The sequence below is a fragment of the Protopterus annectens genome, chromosome 6.part1, assembly GCF_019279795.1.
Source record: "Protopterus annectens isolate FY-2018-M chromosome 6.part1, PAN1.0, whole genome shotgun sequence".
In the NCBI taxonomy this organism is placed as follows: domain Eukaryota; kingdom Metazoa; phylum Chordata; order Ceratodontiformes; family Protopteridae; genus Protopterus; species Protopterus annectens.
The window spans coordinates 400,026,175-400,047,505 of record NC_056738.1 but is presented as its reverse complement, the minus strand read 5'-3'; the positions used below and the strand labels follow the sequence as shown (position 1 = coordinate 400,047,505).

The window sequence follows — 21,331 nt, the reverse complement described above, 5'->3', positions numbered from 1 at the left end:
TTTTTACAAGCTGAAGTTGGTTTGTCCTGGAGAAGTCTCCAAGACAATCTTACTTGCTGATGGTGGTGGTGTGGTAACACTAGGCCTGGCAGAGAAAATGAGGACATTGTGGTCACATTTAACCAGGGAGTAGGAGATGCATGGTGGGGTACAGTCAGGATCTACATTGGTAAAGACCTAGTCAAGGATACTAAAGCCTCTAGAACGTCATTATTACAGTTCGCTTCAGTGCATTATCACTAAAGACTAATACCCATTTTTGGAGGTGTAAATGTGCTGATCAGTGCTTGGGTAATCAAAGTTCCTTAACAAGAAGGTATTTGAATTGATATTTAGCCCCCTCCAATCATGGTAAGGTAACTTCCATGACCTGTGAGGGACACTGACTGGGGATCTATAACTAGCAATGAAGCAATAGTTACACTTCATAAGGGTGATTTGAATCTCCAGGAGTTACAATTAAGTGTTGTGGGTAATCTAATGTCAAGGGATAATATTTCTTATAAATACAGATACCCCTCCGCAGCAGTAATAAGAGTTAAACTATGATATGACAAGAATGAATGATATGACAGAAGAGAATTAATAATGCTCTATACAAACATCACATGGCACATCCAACAGCTAGATTTATGTTTACCATTATTGATATGGTTTTTGGGTATCGTTCCAACAAAACAGGGTGGCATACAGTATTAAATGGGAAGGAAAAGAAATGGATCATCAAGCTTGGTGGGTTGTTTCCCCCTGGATTAAATGAATATTTATGAACATCCACCAATGAAATCTAACTTTGTACCTTATAAACAGCTCTGATTGATTTTTTTACATACACTGAAGAAGGCTGTGTAATTGGTTTCCAGCCGAAACCGGTCTGTTTGCTGTTTGTACTTATGTATTGTTACAACACAATATAATATTTTACGCATCTGGTCGTTGTTTGCTGGCTTTTCTTTTTTGTGTGCTTTATATTGGTTTTTCAAGCCGTGCATCTGCTCGTGCAGGGGATTTTTTGTGCGTCACACTGGTTTTGACTTCCTGCTGGGGCCTGCGACCTTGATGCCGCTGCAGGGATTTGTTGCAGCTTTTTCAGTTTCAGCTTTCACTTCTGGATTTTACATTTATCCTTTGGATTACTTTGGTGGATTTTGTATTTTGCCTTCTGCAATATCTGGCCCTTCTGTTTTGTGAGTTTTGAACTCTAGTTTGACATTTAACCCTCTATTTGTGGATATCAGCCCTTTGTTCATGCTCTGGGTATCATGAGGCTGCCATTTTGAATGTTTCCACTACACATTCCATTTTGTGGCTTTTTCGCCTATTAATGGCTGCTTATGTTGCAATTACCTTTGGTTTCGTCCACATGTACAAGACTCTTTGAAGTATCCTGTATGTTTCTGGCTTACGATTGACATTTGGCTTTTTACAACGGAACGGGATATCGTCGTTCAAGCTACTTTTGATTTACTCGGCGTTTGGACTTATACATATATCTTTTGAATTTTTTTCATCATACCAGGTACTTCTGTTCCACTATATGGCATTTTTCATATGCCTTTGATATTGGTGGAGTTAGCACGATCAGTCCTGGGTGTCATATATGGTTCGGGACACTGGTTGTTTGTGTTTTGGACTATATTTATTGTAAATAGCACATACCAGGTTTCTCTGGTGTGTTTAGTTTTTGGCTACTAATTTCAGATTACAGGCTATGGATGAGAAGGTCGTTCTACATTACGACATTGGATTTCGGCGTTTTTGCAGCTTGGACATTATGTGGTGACTGTATTCCAACATATATATATCTTTTTATTTGGTTCCAATTTTTGACACTACATTTTGGAATTCTGGTTCCGGTATATGGCAATTTATGTGCTTTTCATGCCATTTGGTGACTGGTTGGTTTAGTGCGACATACAAGTGGGATATTTTATCATCCTATTTGTTTAAATATCTTGTTTGGGATTACATCTGGCAGTGGTTTGGACGATAATCATTGTACTAGGATATAATATACTAGGATATATCAGGTGGTCTTGATATACACAAATTCTATTAGGTGTTTTATATATACTACATGAATATTGTGTTTTCACTTTGTTCAATGTTCTGACTTTTTTGTCTTACAATCTGTTTTTGCTAGTACTGTGATTTTGATGTTTGTTTTTACTTTTGGATTATACATTTGGCTCTATTATCCTATATATGGCATCTTATGTATGTTTGATACCATTGTACAAGTGATTGTTTCATTGCCATCTATTGGACAGTATTACAATAGTTGTTGGATACAACAACGCTAGGGTTATCTTTGTCTCATATTTGGATAACAATCTTTTCTCACAGGAATATATTGGGTTCCCCTTTTTTATATCCAGTTTGGGATAGACTTCTGCAGTCTTGGTCTCATATGTAGTTATTATTTCATACATATTGTTATCATAGGTGTTTTATCATTATATGCAGATATATTGGTGGCCTTTATATGTTGGCTCACTGGTTTATATAGGAACATTTTGATTTTCTTGAAAGTGTAGCTTCAACATTGCTCTTTGGGCTTTTTTGGACCAGATTATTTGGGTCTTAGTAATATCATACACCTGTTTAAGTATTATGCAGGTGTCTTACCTACATAGGTTTTGATCTCATCTATTTAGTCTGCATTTTTGGGTTCTCTCTCAGTCCTCAGTGTTCTTGTGCCTTTGGGGTAATTATTTTCCACATACTTTTGGCGTTGGTTCAGCATCATTGGTTTTTTGGATTGGACTATATGGTATACTTTGTTTAAACCGGGTCCTTCTCTCATCCAGCCCCCCATTAATATTGATTTTTGTTATATGTCTCCCCTTTTGATCAGAATGATTATAACATACTCCTCATGATATGACATTCTGGTTTCCTTGGTGATAGACGCAGCCTTCTTAATTTTGTATATTGCTGTTATTGTCTATTCACCATTTTTTAGGTGTCTTAGCTGTCGTAGTTTTGTATTCTAAACTATTATTGACAGTCTTTGGAATCAGGTTTTTTTGACACAGTGGTTTGAATTCTGGTATATCAATATGGATCTGTCTAATTTCATCACTGGATTGACTGCTGATAGAGAGGACCTTGGGGCCTTTGGGCTAGGTCAATCTATTCAGGACAAGAATGATTCATCTGAACAATCGAATCCAGAAGTATTTTGCCATAAGCTTTTTGATGATCTGAATAGATCATTGCGGTCATTACGTGCCAATGTTTGGCATAGCAAACTTTTTAAAGCCTATCAGGCTGCTGAGATTACCCCTAGGGGTTTACGTATACGTACCACCCCTCATGTGTCTAATTGTGATGAGGAGTTGACCACACAATGGCTTAAGATACAACAGGATGCCACTATGGCTTTTGTTGTGGAATTACTCAAATTTCATAATCGTGCTGTTGATAGGGGACTGGATGAGATTATGGCTACGGTTAACAAACTAAAGCCTTTTGAACATGAGCCCTTTTTTGGGGGCCAGCTTTCCAAAATTGCTTCTGATTTAAAGAAGTTTGATGCTGAACTCAGGGCCCGAAAGATAAAGAAATTTTCCAGAGACCAGGATGATTACTCCCGTGGGAGTCCCTTCACATATCAGACTAAACATGTGAGATTTACTAGTTCTCCTGCTCCCCCTAACAAGAGAAAGAGACCACGGTCCATTTTGCATAAGCGCAATATTGATAACACTTCGTCCATCGAGGATACATCCTCGGGGACCGACAATGAATCCCTGGCGGCATCAAGGTCCCCGTCCCCAAAAAGGACCCCCAGTGGTATCCCTGGGAGTATCCCTTTAGGACTAAATACAAACGGGGGGGGGGGGCGCAAACATCCAAGAGGTTCACAACATCCAAGGACTATTGGAAATGGCTTTGCAGAAGTAAATGTATGTTCTGATACTAATGTTCTGAATCTGTCCAGTTATGAATTGTCTTCAATACACATTCAGGTCCTTAATAAAGGGTTAACATTTATACCTGGTTTACAGTTTCGGAAGATTTATTAGCACAGGACTTAATGAGTTTTTGCAGACTCCTGAATTTGAGATTGTTCTTTGGTGAATCTGATTGTAATGTTGATGTTGGCAAATTTACATATCATAAATCCAGTTTTTCTCCACCCATGCATCCTATAGTTCATCAGTTCCAGAATAACGTACTTAAAGATCTACATTTCTTCAGTTCTGATGTGGCGTATAAACAAAATAACATCACACATGCTGAAAAGCAGGCTATTCTGGAATTACAAAATAACAAGGATATTGTAATTATCTCAGCTGACAAGGGTGGTGCTGTTGTAATTCTAAACTGGATTGATTATGATAATGAGGCCAAAAAACAATTATTTGACGCTAGGTATTATTCAAATATGTCTATTGACCCCACGTTCAGATTTACTCAACGGATTGAACAATTCTTATCAGACGCCAAAGATCGGGCGATTATTACTACTGAAACTGCATATCAACTTCTCATTAAGGATCCTAGTATTCAGTATATTTACTTCCTCCCCAAAATTCATAAAGATGCTACCCATCCACCGGGCAGACCAATTGTTTCTGGGAGGGGATACATCACCGAGCCATTATCATTATTTTTGACCAAGTATCTTAAACCTCTGTTAACCTCTATACGATCACGTTTACAGGACACAACTCATTTTTTACAGATTATTTCAGATATGCAACTTGAATCTGATTGGTATCTATGTACACTTGATGTTAGTGCATTATATACAAACATTCCACACCAGGCAGGCCTGGAAGCTTTAGCTTATTGGCTCGAAATGTCTAACTTATATAGTTTGGATTTCAACTCTTTCCTTGTTGGCCTGGCTGAGCATGTTCTTACAAGTAACGTCTTCTATTATAAGGATCTTTGTTTTTGGCAAACCAAAGGGACTGCTATGGGGGCATCATTTGCCCCGATTTATGCTGATCTCTTTATGGCCTATGTTGAATTACATATCATCTATGAGCCTTCAAGAAATATATTTCTATCGGATATTGATATATGGAGACATTACTTGGATGACGTATGGCTTATTTGGAAGGGTACAGAAACTGGTCTTATGGAATTTGTTTCATACTTAAACAATAATGAATGGGGATTGTTTTTTACTGAACATCATGATTTGAACAGCATTACATATCTGGATGTCTTAATTAATAGACTGCCAGATGATACCTTAGGGACGGACATGTTCAGAAAATTCCCACAGTACAATTCCATTTTGCATGCTTCGAGCTTCCACCCTCCACACATAGCACATAATATTCCCAAGGCCCAATTCATCAGGGCCAAACGTATATGCTCAGAACAGGCTACATTTTGCAACAATCAAGTTGACCTGACCAAAAGATTCAAACAAAGGGGTTACAAGGTGGGGGATATTGCTACTGCCAAACATCAGGTTAATTGCATGGACAGATCGGATCTACTTAAATATAGAGAACATTTCAATACATCACCCCAACCACTTAGATTTACAACCACTTTTTCGAGGAATTCCAATTGCCTTATTCAGAGTATCCACAAACATTGGAACATACTACAGTGTGATGATGACATCTCTAACTTAATACCAGCTCAATGTCTTTTTTCCTATAGGAAGGGTAAAAATTTGAATACATATTTTAATCACTATAAACATAGTGACACTAGATACACTGGTTATGTCCAGACGACTCTTTCTGGTGACATTCTACGTGGATGTTTTCCATGCGGACATTGCACCAATTGTCAATATATCAATAAAGCCAAGGAATTTTCAAGTAGGAATTGCCCCCAAGTTTTTGATCTCCGCTTTTTTGCCAATTGCAGCAGCGATTGGATTATTTATTTGGTTACTTGCAACTGCGGAGCTTTTTATGTGGGGCAAACATCTCGGCCCATGAGACTACGTATCTCTGAACATATCAGCAACATTAAACAGAAGAGAATTAATAATGCTCTATACAAACATCACATGGCACATCCAACAGCTAGATTTATGTTTACCATTATTGATATGGTTTTTGGGGATCGTTCCAACAAAACAGGGTGGCATACAGTATTAAATGGGAAGGAAAAGAAATGGATCATCAAGCTTGGTGGGTTGTTTCCCCCTGGATTAAATGAACATTTATGAACATCCACCAATGAAATCTAACTTTGTACCTTATAAACAGCTCTGATTGAATTGTTTTACATACACTGAAGAAGGCTGTGTACTTGGTTTCCAGCCGAAACCGGTCTGTTTGCTGTCTGTACTTATGTATTGTTACAACACAATATAATATTTTACGCATCTGGTCGTTGTTTGCTGGCTTTTCTTTTTTGTGTGCTTTATATTGTTTTTTCAAGCCGTGCATCTGCTCTCGTGCAGGGGATTTTTTGTGCATGACAAGAATGCTGTCACTGCACTGAAACCACATCTCAGTAATTACTCAAATACAGATGTGTTTCAGAGCTGTCACTTTAACATTTTGCCACATTATGCTTAGCTCAGAACTACTAGGGTAAAGAACCATACTGCATGTGCGCAACAGCATTTTAAGAAAAGATGCAGCTTTCATTCTGTTGAAACAGCGACACAAGAGATGACTACTTAGAAAAGCTAGTGAAAGAAGTGTTGGGAATAGTAGAAATCAGCACAGGAAACTACTATAGAAACTATGTAAACTCGTTAACTGTGAGACCAGAAGAGGGTAAAGGATGTATGTACTTTCACCTGATCAGTAATGTGGATGACGATCATTAGCAAGCAAATGTTTGTCAGTGTAAGGAAGTTCCAACATCTTCTCTGGAAACATTTGACTCACTGGGCTAAAAGTCGTCCCCTCATTGGTTAACAAAATAGGGGTAAACTTTTCTTCCCTTTTCTTCAGGACCTCATTTCTAATTTTGGTTAATAATTTGATTGGATACCCCCTCTCCATAAACATGCCAATTAAAATATACATTTCATCCTCAAACCTTTTGTTGTCACTAATCAACTTTGATATCCTTACCATTTGTCCCTTAATGACACTATTTTCTGATGGAAGGGGTGACAACTTTCAAAATGTAGCAGAGATGATGTTGGTACTTCCTTACAATCAAGTAACATTAAAGTTAAGAACAGCGGTTAACAACTGCTGGGATTGTGCGTTTGATTACGACATGAAACAGATTTTGGGACAGAAACCAAAGGTTACGTTTAGTAGGGGCATAACTTGAAAAATTGTCTTGAGAAACCTAAAAATACAAGGAGCTACAGGTCTGTTATGTTGAAGTGTAATATGTGCAGGACTTGTAAACACATTAACATTGGTCCATAGTAACAGTGGATGGATATAATCACAGTATACCCTGTCCAGAACACTGCAATTGTAACACAAAAATGATAGTGTATATTGCAACCTGTACTCCATGTTCAGCTTTCTATGTGGGTAAAACCACTAGAAAGTTAAGGGAAAGAATAACTGAACATGTAAGGGACATTACAAAAAGACTGAAAATGCCCTTTATACTCACATTTTTGTCATGTAGTAATTTTGACAAATTCATATTTTTTGTCACTGATAGAATATTTCACAATGACAGGCAAGGTGACACTAAAACACATTTGGAGAGACTAGAGACAGAATGGCAACTTACAAGACTTTGTTAATCAGGCTGACTGAGGGCAACCTGCCAGCAGATTACCCAAATGTAATGACTGCAACAATGAAACATGAAGAACATCTAATGCAACATCACCACCAGGTATCAATGAGAACCGTTCTTTAAGTTGCATTTTGAAGCATAAGGCATCTAAGATACAGTATTGGAATGAGGTATTTTGAAAGTTATTTAGATCGTCTATCAATGTTTTAACATTTAACTACTAAACATTTTATTACTTTTAACATTTATATAGACATGTATGCAATCTAGTGCTGTTTAGTTGTTATGATTTTCTAATTTAGGAGAACAGCACAAGAAGTTAAAGTAGAGATTTTTTTTAAAGAACTAATTGTTAATTTAAGGTCAGGTGCTAAAATCACATGATTTTACTCTATTTAAATAAGTGTTTTATGTTGAATGGCCTTACTCTGATGAAGCCCTGTGTATAAGAAGCGCCAAGTATTTGCGGTTTTATATGTTAAATAAATTTTACTATAGTTACGAATCTATACCATGTGATAGCATTTTGTTTTGTTTTACCCCTGCACTCCTCCCTTATCACACCCATTACTGAGTACAGTGCCCCCTTCGCATGTACCTTGAGTACAGTGCCCCCTTTGCCATGTACCTTGCCAAGCACATGCAGCAGCTGGAGAGTCCACAGAGGTTCCTGACCAGGAAAATTTACGGTCTCAAACAACCTATTTGCTACAGATAGGCTAAAGGCCCTGTCCCTCTACTCAGTCTCATACAGACTGCTCATAGGGTGACCTGTGTCTGGCATACAAGGACATTTCAGACCCAGCCTTCTGTAAGACAAACTCCACTCGCACAACCCACATGCAAGACCTTAACTTGGTCTGTGACATTAACAGAACTTGTTGGCGGGATAGATTTGTGTCCCAAAGACTCCCCCGTCTGTGGAACAGATTCTTTCTCCATGTCAAGCAGAGTACCTCTCTAGCCCTCTTTAAGAGGAACCTGGATGACTGGATAGGAAACAGAAAATATACCCCAAGGATCCAACCTGTGTCCCTGCTGGACAGGGGAAACAGGTGCTGACTGAGGGAACATGGGTGAAATTCTTGGCTAGGCTTATAAGGGCCTCCAGGCCAATAGCCTAGTATCAACCTATGAATCAATGTGGAAATGATGACTGTTTATACTGCTCCAATGTACACACTTCATTATGTTGAGCCCCAAAACCTACACATAACTACCACTATTTCAGCCAAGCTAGACCAAAAAAAAAATAGGACAAAAGAAAGGAGAATGGGGGCAAACTCCAAGCAATATGTCACAACAATCAACCAGGAATTACAGTCATAAAGCCAGAAATTGTGAGAAAGATGACAAAAGCAAATTCAAACATGTTACTACTGAAAGACCAAAGTTTTAAAAGAGATACTATTTGGAAGCAGGACCAAGTGAACAAAAGCTGGTATGCAAGTTTATCAGATTTTATAAATTGCACCTATTTCTGTGTTTGGAGATTGCATTCTAACCAGATCACAGCACTATCACAGCTTATTACAAGAATGTAGGAAGGCCATTATATATAACATTTTTAACATCTGCAAAAGTAAAAACACCAGATGAAAATAGCCATAACTACAACATTTTACTTGGAAGTAGCACCAGTACCTCAAATACTGCTAGAAACATGACAAGTTTTCACAAAATAAATAAAATAAAGTTACAAAAAAACCCAGGCTGCATAACAAGGTCAGTTGTTTGGACAGGTACTAATGTAAATGTTTACCAGTGGTAGTCCAAGACCGGCACGGGCCCAGTTCACAGTCGACAGCTTCTCACGGAGGGCTGATGCTACAGGGCTGACTAAGTTAGAGGGAGGGAAGACGGGTCCTTTGCAGCTTGGACACTGATAGCCTGCAGGTGCTGTGTTGTTGGGTAACTGACTTGCCATTTCACATAGACAAGACCAGTGAAACAAATCTATAATAAAAACAAAAAAGTTCATTTTGTGAATCCCAGCACCTGTCATTTATGAAATCACAGGTTTTCTACTCCTTTGTCAGCATACACAAGGATTTTTCACTGCCACAAATCTTTACACATCAAACAAACATGTACATAAACAAACTTTTACTGTCATTACCATAGCAAGCAAGCCGAACCGTTTCTCTGGAGGAGAGAAGTGTGTTGCATACTCGACAGTTAGGATTGTAGTCGCTGTCTTGGAGCCACTGCAGGTATGACTGAACAATGCACTAAAATAATAAAAATAAATATTTTTTAAACTAGCTGCTTAATTTTCTATCAACTGTCTGTTGCAATTCATTTCATTCCAATTGCAGCATATGGATTTAAATTACATCAGTATCTTATAACAGCTACTACAGTTAAGTTTCTGGCCATGAAGTTTTAAATGCACTAATGTATCCAGATCTGAAGATTTGTCTAAACTGTATGTGCATGTACAAAAAAACTGGCATGCCAGAAGAGCAGTTCTGTGAAAAACTGAAACACATTTACTTTTAGGACAAATTATTAAAAGTGTAAATATGAGTTCCGATGCGGTAAACCAAACAACAGGAACCAATGCACACAAGCAGTGTCCTGATAATGCACAGAAACCTAGCATATGAAACATAACAACAACAAAGTGTTAAACTTTTTGCTTGCTTTCCTAACTAAACAGTTTAAATCAGTTGTGGGATGTTATAGCCACTGATCTTGTGGCAGTTCAGTCCTCCAGTGCAGTTCCTATCTTTTGTTTTATCATTATCACATCCTTGTTAACATATGGTCTAAAGGACTTCTCTGATGCAATACAATTTTTCTAGAGCAAGGCCCTTCAGATTAACATAGCTTATTCTCTACATTCTTAATAGCCATAACAAATCTTTTACATTTCTAGTAGTAGCAGTAGTAATAATATTCACATCGTTGTAGTACCTTTTCGGATGCAATCCATCATTTGATGTTTCTTAATTTAGAAAGACTTGTCTTAATTCTATTTCCATTTTCTAGGGGGCAATGACCTCACTACCAATGATATGTAGATCACTGGCAATCTATTTGTGATTACACTCTCAGTAACACAGCTAATGAATACATACATATAAATGTAGACGCAGAAATACTCGAATGGTCTGCAGCACTTCCGTCAGTTGTTTCAACAACTGAAACTGAGACTATATGAATGCAAATGCATTATGTTAACACATCACTGCAACCACATCTAATTTCACTTTACTTGTGCTGTGCCTGTAAATAGTCTATTGTGATCAGTCTATTACCCCGGTAAACAAACAAGATAAATAAAAATACTTGAGAGTACATAAAATACAACATCCGAATGTTCATGATCTAAATGCTTTTACTTCAGAATGGCAAGATGTTCAACTCCTGACTGTTCATGAGGTAAACGTACTTAAACTCTTGTATACTTGGTGTAATGCTTGAAGGTAAGGTAATTGTGGCATGTCTTAATTTATGTGATGGTTTACAATGACTTGAGCAGACAAACTGAATTGTTCTACATCTGATTTCATCAGTCTCTAAGAATTAGTAAAATAACTGCACGATTCTGACCGTCATTCCTACCAGCAGTAACATACAGTATCATACATCCAAGATTTACAATGTGTGTATATTGTTTGATGCAGTATTTGTATCTTCTTCTTGTACTTCCTTAACAACCAAAATGTTTCCAAAAAAAGGCACGAAAGATCTGTGCTTTCATTCTACTTATTATTACAACCAAGAACGTCATCACAACTAAACAAACAAAAACGTCATTCACTTACAAAGCAGATGAAATGGTCACTTCTCCCCACAGCTGACATGAATTAGAAGTTACGCATATACTTTCTGGATTCCTTTTGTTTGTCATCCCCAGGTCAAAGTACTGGTGTTCGTATTCCTCTTTGAAGGAAGTCCCGTCAAAGGGGTGCTGGTCAAGGGCGGAACAAAGGAGTCATTGGTCATGTGTCCGCCGGTGTTACAAAGCCGGGGTGGACGGCATCCTGCAGTGAAGGCCCTGCACCACCGAAGCTAGAGCAAATTTTTAGGCTCAGGGGCTAGTAAGATGTCCGCCTTGGAGGAAAGCTAGGCTTCAGGAAGGCGGATGGCTAGCCCCCAGTTCCTTGAGAATATCTCGATCCAGATAGCCTTGCTGATAAGGCAATTGGAAGCCTTCCTGAACTGACCCAAGGCCTGTGAATATCCTGACCAAGCAAAAGTGAAGCTGAGGAAAGAAAATGATCCCTGATACAGACTCATGGTGGAAGAATCCGGCGGCCTGAGGATGGACAGGTAACTGAAGGATCGAGCATGGACCTCCACTGTTGGCGCGCCAGACATTCACTATGGACCGCCGCCCTTTGGACGATCCGCCTGTGCTTCCGGACAGGAATCTTTGGTGACTGGTCTCCTGGGGACAGGTCCCACCTCCACTGGTTTGGTCATGCTCCGAGCCACTACACGCAGTGGCCTCCTGGGGGCAGAGAGGAGGGAGAGGTGGAGAGGTCCGGGAGCCTCCCAGGGTGGAGGGTCACATCCCAAAGCCGGAAGGGGCAGGAGGGGGGCCACCCTCAAGGGAGAGGGGCTCATCCTGGGAGGGGTCAATGAGACATCCTCTCCGGGGGACCTGGGGGACTCTAGAAAGTCGGTGTCAGACTATCAGTGTAGACAGTCAGGTCGTTGTGTGTCCCTCTTCGTTCTTCGTCCTCTTCCGGGAGGGGCAGGGAGAAAAAGGGAGGAAAAGGGGAAGAGGAGGGGGAAACCTGGGAAGTGCTGGGCCCTGGGGCCTGGGAGCAGAGGAGAGAGGGCAAGAGGCTGGCGAGCAGGGGGATGGAGAGAGCTAGAGGAGAGATAGAGACCTGAAGACAGCTGCAGGAGGGAGGATCACTCATCACCTCAAAGGCCCCAGGGGACAGGACAGCACACTCCTCCGAAGAGATGGGTCCGGCTCCGGAGACCTGAGAGAAGGAAGGCGAGATGTGAGAATGCGCCGCAAGCCCCAAAGCCGAGTCCGAGAGGGAGAGAGGGGGAGGGAGGTCCGTCCGATGCCACCAGCCCCCAGAGCAGTGACAGTGGAAAACGAGAGGATCCTCGGAGAGGGAGGAGCCAAAGGAGATCGGGTTCCGAGGATGAAAGGAGCCAAGGATGAGCCGGGAGCCGCGTGAACAGTCCCAATCCCAGAAGTCCCGGCTGATGCTGTGGTGTGGTGTGTGGAGTCGGAGGAGGAATCTCAAGCTGAAGGGCTGTGAGGAAGTCTGTTGAGATGGGGCTGTAGCCCCAGCTGACCAGGGCCTCCAACTTCCACCTCAGGCACCTCTCAAGTACTCCAAAGACAGCTGGGAAGACAGCCTGAGGTCAGGAGCGGCTGGCTCCCGAGAAGACAAGACCCGAGACTCGGATGGCCGAGCGGCTTAGCCGGCTTAGGACCGGTTGGATATCCGTCGGGGTCGGGCACATCAGCCGTTGCGCCCTCCCGCTGAGGCGCCGAGGATCTCACGATGCTGGTGAAGGCGGCAGCCGGAGCCGACATCGAGGAGCCAGGCAGGCAACAGTAGTCCACTCGGCCCGGCAGAACGGCACGGAGCCAAGAAGCATCGCACGAGCGGACGAGCCGGGGGAGGCGCTTCATCCAGCGGGCGGAAGCCGGAGGGAGGCTTGGACACTGTAGCCCTGAGCCTTGGTGGCTTAAGCTCTTTCCCCTTGCTTTCAGGAGAACTTCCCTTTTTTGTTTGTCCCAGGAGGCCTTCAGTTCAGTCTTTTCTTCAGGGGCAGGGCACACAACCTTAGGCACGGGTGCCAAAAGTCCCAGGCAATACACACACAAGAAGTGTGACCGCAACACACAACACTTTTGTGCATTTTCTGACAGCACTGGTGACACTTCAGCACTGGGTTTCCGACTTGATCCCAGACCTTGCCTTCCCTAGACATCCTAAACACACAACACAAACAACACACACACACATCCACACACAGACACACAGGAAGGACACAGGAAGAACTAGGCCTGACTAAAAAGGACTGAAAAAACTATATTAAAAAAAATAAAAAAAAAAGGAAAAAGGAAGGGAATAGCTGTACTAAATACTAAATACTCTAACACCTAACACTGAAAAACTAACTAACTAACTTTTTCTTTTTTTTAAAAAGAAACCTAACCTTAAGACCTCAACTGTAGACCCTAGCGGCAAAAAAGCTGATCTAAGGTAGTTCCGCCTTCATCATGCATCATGGGATATAGGGTTGCCTCGAGGTAAAGGAGTTCTAGCTAAAAGCTAAGCTGAGATGGAGCCGTGGATCGGCTCCGAACCCATCCAGCAAGAATGAAGGCGAGATTGACAACTTAACATCCACCATTCAAACAAAAAACTCTAACTGAATAAAATGCTCTTTTCCACATACATAACTATATTAAACAGTGAATCCTTAATATGTTGAAATATCATTAATATCATTTCAACTACTTACCTCAAAAATGTTTAGAAAAACTTTAAAACAGACATAAAAATTAAATTATCTGAGATTTTAAAAGACATCTGATGATAATGCAATCATTAAGACCTGGTGTCTTATCTGCAAAGTAACTTGCCATTTCAATTGCTTACATTCAAGAATCATAATAGTATTGCCTCTCAATGGTTCACTTTCAACATGATCTAATATAAAAAAAAATAAAACCAGCAATTGGCATTTCTAGCCAAGGCATTACTGAAATCTTTATGAACTCACTTTGGCGATCAAGAATAAAGTCTTTGTTCATAGGTAGGTACTAGGCTATCGGCCCTGGGGCCTATACAAGCCCAGCCAAAAAGGTACCCTGGCTTTTGCCACCCAAGAAAATTATTTTCCTGTGCCACTGTCGAGCAGAGCCACAGAGGTGATCCCCGGGGTGAATTTCCTATTTCCCATCCAATCATCAAGATTTTTCTTGAAGAGTGCTAATGAGGAGCTTTGTTTGATATAGATAGGTAGTTTATTCAAAAGTATGGGAAGTCTCTGGGACAGTAATCTATCCCTCCGGCATGTTCTGTTTAATGCTGTGACAGCTTCCTAGTAGTTTTACCCTCAGACAAGCTCTTACAGGGTTCAAACATTGTCATATAGACAACTCCCACAATTTCTCAGGTATATCTATCCTTTGCCAATTTGTCCACCTGTGTGTTTCACTATAACATCTGAACATTCTCCAATATATATGTCATACTTGCAGTGGACAACTGAAACCGCCCAAACACACTAAAGATACATTTCTTTTAAAATGTGACTGACTTCTCTAACAATGTCCTGATATTGTTTACTCTCTTACATGTAAATATACAGGTTCCTTACCAACAAACTATGTTGGCTAGGTCTTTATGCCCCAAAACAATCTTCTAATCGTTTTTATGGTATTCTTGATACCATCAGATTCCAATGAAATAGGTAATGGAAAGGCTCTTAAAAATGTGTATTTATTCCAATTCATCTGACATCCACTCAATAAAATAGGAGAAAACTAGGAACTTCCAAGATGGCTGCACACTGAGTTGCAACTTAATTTCAGCTCTCCTAGTCTGAAAACTGAAAGTCTGAGAAAAGAGCCAGTGAATTTGTCTTTTTGAATAAATTTCAGTAATTGGCTAGTTAGTGCACTGCCTAGATGCCAGCAAAAAAGAAATTCAGAGAACCTGAAAGAAAACCAGTCGCAATAGGTGAGGAGAAAACACTGGATGGGAAGAACCCTGCGGTTGTTCAGCAAAAAAGCAGTTCAAGCTCCAGCTTTGGTTCAAGACATGACTTTCAGTAATCTAGAAGAAAACGGTAAGTCAAATCTGCTCAAAGCTGGTTAAATAAAACACTGAAGAAGCACATCAACTCAAATTACAAAAGGCTGGGAAAAATGGAAGAAGCTTTAAATAGATATGCAGATGAACTTATAAAACTGCGAAAAAACAGAAGTTGAAATAAAGAAAAGGCTGGCTGAGTATGAGACTGCTCAAGAAGAGAGGTTTCAAAAAGTGGCAGAATTACGAGGACAGAGCACATAGGGAAAACCTGAGATTTTCTGATGTACCAGAGAAACTGGAAGGAACAGACTGCATTAATTTTATGAAAGCACAAATAAGCAACTAGACTGGTATTCCACAGCAGGAGTTGTTAAATGACAGGGCAGATCATGTGTATCCCCCAAATCTGGCCGAGAGAAAGCAGCCCAGATCTTTAATACTAAAGATGCAATCCTACAAGCAGAAAGAGTTGATGCTGACACAGTTGTGGCAGGTGGACAAAGTACTAAAAGTGGGAGACAGTAGAGTGTTCATGAAAGGCAGATGAAGAGTAAAATTAATTCCAGCAATCAGGGAATGTCGAGAAGCAGGTGTGAGATTCAAGTTACTGTAGCCAGCTATTTTCAGATTATTTTTTTCCTGCAGGGTCAAAAATATTTTTTGATGCATGATATACTAAGGAGGAAATACAAAAGTATGTCCAACAAAGAGTAAGCTATCGTAGGAGGTTACTAGGCTATCAGTCCCAGAGGTAATTTCAAGCCTAGCCATTTCATCTCAATGTAATTCCATAGATACTCCAGTCAATACACAGGATTGTATTGATGAATGACTGTCCATGTCCAGGAGGATTGTGGGTGCTATCCCTGGTAAGAATTTACGGTGCCCCATCCACTCGTCCAGGTTCTTTTTGAACAGTGGTCATAGAGATGCTCTGCTTCACATGAATTAGCTGCCTATTCCAAAGATGCGGCAGTTGCTGGGAGACAAATCTGTCCCAACAGCATGCCCTAACTCAAATCGCAGGCCATATTTAGCTCCCTGGAACAGGTAGCTCTTGTCCCGTTTGATTTACGGATGTGTAGCAGATTCATTACATTTGGGTTGGTGATTGCACTGTAACCCAGGCATCCCCTAAGAAGTCTATGCAATACTGTGTATAGTGACAGGGGCTTTAGTCAGTCTGTGTAAGGTACGTGCTGCAATCCCTTGATCTTCTTAGTTAGAAACCTCTGAGGTCTCTCCAGTTGCTGCAAGTGCTTTGTACAGTACATGCCAAAAGGGGTTGAAGGGGATTCTGCCGCTTATTGTTTTGATAACAAAGCCCATAGAGAGGCTATGCCAGTCAAACCAAAGGATAATGCCTGACAAAAAAAACACATGAGTTGACTAGAAGAAGCGGGAGTACATTCAAAATTAACCAATGACTGGATTTAGGAAATGGAGATCAACAAAAATAAAACCAGCAACTCAGAAACTGATGAATAAATGTGGGATTACAAAGCATTAATTACATTTGTGAAGTATGACATAAAATGAAAACCTGGAAATGTTGGACTTTTGTTTGACCATGTTAAACTTGTATGGGACAAAAAAGCATATGCCCTACTGCATGTCATTAATGTTTGGAAGAACATTTAGGAAAGGAGAAGATGAAAGAAAAAGTTAACCATAAGCAAAACAAAATTTTGTTCTTAACAGTATTTTTATAACACGACATACACTGCATACTATACAGTAAAGCGTTTTTAGTTATTTTTGTGTGTAATAGGGATACTAAAGTAAAGAGGTGCCCCTTTATTTTTATCTTTTTATTTCTTTCTTCTTGTTCAGTTTTAAGAAACATAAATACTGCAATGTAAAAAGAGAAGAAAGCCTGGACAAAACAGCATGATATAAGAATAATTTATACTTTTTTTTTTACTTTTGCAAAGGGGAATGACCGGATTAACGCCCTTGTCTTGACTTAATAATACGTTTTAAGGGGAAGCAAACATAAAAGAACACAAAATACAATGAAAAGTCTCCCTCTAGCAGAAAAATATTCACTGTACAATACAGTATATATATATATATATATATATATATATATATATATATATATATATATATATATGTATATATATATATATATACACACACATATATATATTGGAAAGCAACTGTGTATCTGGCTCTCATGTTTCTATGGAGACAATAAAAACAGAACACTTCTTATGACCAGGAGATGATGTTTTCTGAAAGCATTCCAGTTGTTTTCTACATTTGGGAGAGGAATAAAAATAAAGATAACCACATACCGCATTTAGTGGAAGTACAGGCACAGGCTGTATCATGCGTCTTAGCATGGATTACCTTCATTATAGGTTAATTCAAGCCTATGAGTGTGGCTGTCAACCTGGGATAATTGTTCCTATTAGGAGGGTTAAACTTTGTTATTTGAAGATGTACACAGTTTTGTGTGTTAGTATTAAGCTAATAGGTTTTGGGGTGTTCTAGGGGTGTGTTTGTTTTATATTTGAGTGTTTCCATTAAAACAAAACGTTTTGGAAGATGTTACACAAGTTCAATGGATATGACAAGAAACAACTCCATAAAAGATCATCCTGCCAAACAGTGTACACATGTTAGCACAAAAGCTGAAACTATGCCTTTAAAACAGCTCTTATACATAACAGCTGGGAAGAATAACATCTTATCATAATGACACTTTCCATATTATCTTTAAATGTGAATGGTCTCACAGAGGCATACAAAAAAGAAAGAGTAGTGAACTATGTTAAAAATGCAGAGCATGAATAGCTATGCTACAGGAGACATATTTGGAACAAACTGAGCATGTGAATTTGATAAAGAAAGGATTTCAGGATGTTTATTCATCAAAACATCTGGGACAAAAAAAGGGGATTACTTATATTAATTGCAAGAGGAGATCCAATAGTGATAAAAGAGGCAAAAAAGATGATAATAATGACAGACTGTAGGACTAAGGTGCTACTGGCAAAGGTGAAGGATTACACAGGCATATTACTTATACTCCAACTTTGCTACAGTGGAGCTTAAGAAAATTCTGGGAGAAATAATTACTTACAGGTGGGGACTGGAACTCGACTTGCAACTATGAGGGTGAATGGGGGGCCTAGAAGGGAAAATATAACAAAAGAGGGTACATTTCTGAAGAAATTTATAAATAATAGTTGGTATGGAAGATGTGAATTCAGTAGTAGAGGTTCAGACAAAATTTACATATTACTCCTCAAAGTACAAAAACTTGGCTAGGCTAGACAGAAATTATATTTCATAGGAACATGTGCATTTAATTGAAAGTTTTGATATGCATTCAATAACTATTTCAGATCATGCGCCAATAATAATTAAAATAAAAATTCAGGGTAATGAAGTAAAAATGAGATACTGGTACTTCCCCATTTGTTAAAAAGAGAGTAATTTAAGGAATGGGTAGTGGAAATTATTCAAGAGTTATTAGAGAAGATAGAAATTTGTTCTGAAAATACAACTAGGGAGTAGGATAAAATTAAAGTGGAGTTTAAAAATTAGGTGAAAATAAAAGAAAAAGATATGTTTAAGAATTTTTTTAGGCGAGGCGGTTAAAGTTTTGCAGAATAGGGGGAATTTCACAGAACAAGAAGAGGCGCATTTGTGTTGTGCTAAAGAGAAATAAGCGACCATCTCAATAATATGCTTGAGTTTAGAAAGACGACTGTTAAGGAACTATTTTTGCTTAAAGATTATCAGGAAAAATTGGGTTATTTTTGAAAGTAACCCTGATATCTGGATTATCTTAGGGTCAGAGCCACAATTTGTTTACAAAACTGGTAGGAACTTAAACATTTTGCTCATACACATGAAACTTAACAAAACACCCCGGAGGAAGAGTAGTAGTAGATGTAGGACATGTAAACAATGCATCTTTATTTTGGAAGGAACAGGGTTAATTATACAAAAGTTAAACACCAATATAGTGCTTGCCACCAAAGGGATAGTACACATAGCTGTATGTCAGAAGTGTGGATATTTTATGTGGGAAAAATGGAGAAACAAAGATATAAACATTTATATGCCATCTCCAAGGGTAACACCAACAATGCACCTTTTAAGCAGACCCAGTCTTGCCCAGGCTGTATACAATTTAAATTTGGGATTACGGACATCATCCCTATGAATCCAAGGGGAGGATGGTAGGAGTTAAGAGTCAGAAAGAAGAGAATTGCTTTGGCAATTCAAACAATGATACAGTACCACCAGGGATCAATGAGCAATTGCCAATTCTTCCCATTTTAAAATCTAAAGCACAGGAACTATAGAGGGTCTCAACATGAGTAGGAATGATAATCAATCAATCAATCAATGAGTTTTCGGAACACATTTTGTACAAACATAATTTTAAGGGTAGATTGGATGAACACAAATTAAGGGGAAGGGGACAATGAATGCAATAATTCCTGAATTTAATGGTCTTAATGCTATAATTCATATTTTATTGAATTTTAAGAGGATTATTTCATACGGTTTAATATTTAATTTATTTTTTAAGAAATTGTTATGGATTTCAGGCATCTTTTGAAAAACATTAAAAATTTTAAAAACATAGGAAATTTTATTTATGCTGGCTGTTTAAGAGTACGAGAGACCAGTTACATGAATGAGATGTCTTAGTCATCTGACCTTTTAATAGGGGCGTAGCTACTGGAACAAGGTAATGTATGTGTTTTGGGGATCTGAAGAAGTCCCAACATTAATGTGACAAAAGCGCTTCACCTGTATTTGTTTTTACTTGCAATAAATATGTTTTTTTAAGTTTCTATGACTTTGTATGGGGTGTTTACTTAGTTGCATTGTTTTACTGTTGCCCTGCTGTTGTATTCATTGGAGTGGTGCCTTTAGTATTTTTACTGGTTCCTGAGTGGCTACATAGGACACGCTGTTTGATTTTAACTTTTGGCACAACAGTGGAAGCAACAGAAAGTAGAAAAGGTTGTTGCTAAGTTTATGGAGCCTGTAAAAGGGAAAATAACCAGAGATCCTGTACATGTATTAGAAATATTTTGAATTTTTTATGAAAACCTGTACAAAGCAGAGAAATGTGGAATTCAAGAAAAAGTACAAATGGAAATGTTTATGGAACAACTAACTATACCAAGGTTAGAGGTACATGAGGGTCAATTATTAATAGTTAGGATAGGAAGAGATGAGATAAAAATGGTGACGTATAACCAATCTACACATAAAGTCCCCAGAAATAGATGATATTCCTGTGGAAATTTGGAAGACGGGGGAAGAAAGTGATAAAGATCTGGAAGATTTTGTCTAACAGTATTTTAAAAGGAGAAGTATCAACATCCTGGAAGAAAGTGGTTGTGGCTTCTAATACCTAAAGATGGTAAAGACCCATCAGATCTACCAATCAGAACTATTATCATTTTTATCATCATCTCCTCCTAACTAGTAGCAATTCACCCTAGTCTGCCTCTAACCTTGGCATATTTAATTTTTCCATAAACATTTCCATTTGTACTTTTTCTTGACTTCCACATTTCTGTGCTTTTTACAGATTTTCATAAAAATTCCAAAATATTTCTAATATTTCTAAAACCTCTTTAGGATCTCTGTTTATCTTTCCTGTTACAGGATGTCTGTTTATCTTCCTTATTATAAGCTCCCTAATCTTGGTTTTCTACTTTCTGCTGCCTGAGCTGTTGTGCTAAAAGCTTTTGTACTCTGGAGTTATTATCAAAAAACAGTTGTTTAACAGCAGTATTTTTAAACACATGCATACTACTGAGGTTCTCCTTTATTACCTCTTTAGCACTCTGCAATTGCACTTCTTCTTGTTCTTTCAGTTTTCCCCTATTCTGCAATACTTTAACCTTTGTCAGTCCCTTTAAATAATTCTTGTTAATTTT

The 21,331-nt window shown here is 39.0% G+C and overlaps 1 protein-coding gene across 1 annotated transcript in view; it reads right to left on the bottom strand.

Annotated features, from left to right (window-relative positions):
• Positions 1 to 21,331, bottom strand: part of ZFPL1 (zinc finger protein like 1) — a 630,942-nt gene that overhangs the window by 515,978 nt on the left and 93,633 nt on the right. The window contains exons 3-4 of the mRNA XM_044075813.1: positions 9,773 to 9,884; positions 9,416 to 9,609 (exon numbers count right to left, since the gene is read on the bottom strand). Coding sequence (XP_043931748.1) covers positions 9,416 to 9,609; positions 9,773 to 9,884 — 306 coding nt within the window. The remainder of the gene's footprint in view (positions 1 to 9,415; positions 9,610 to 9,772; positions 9,885 to 21,331) is intronic.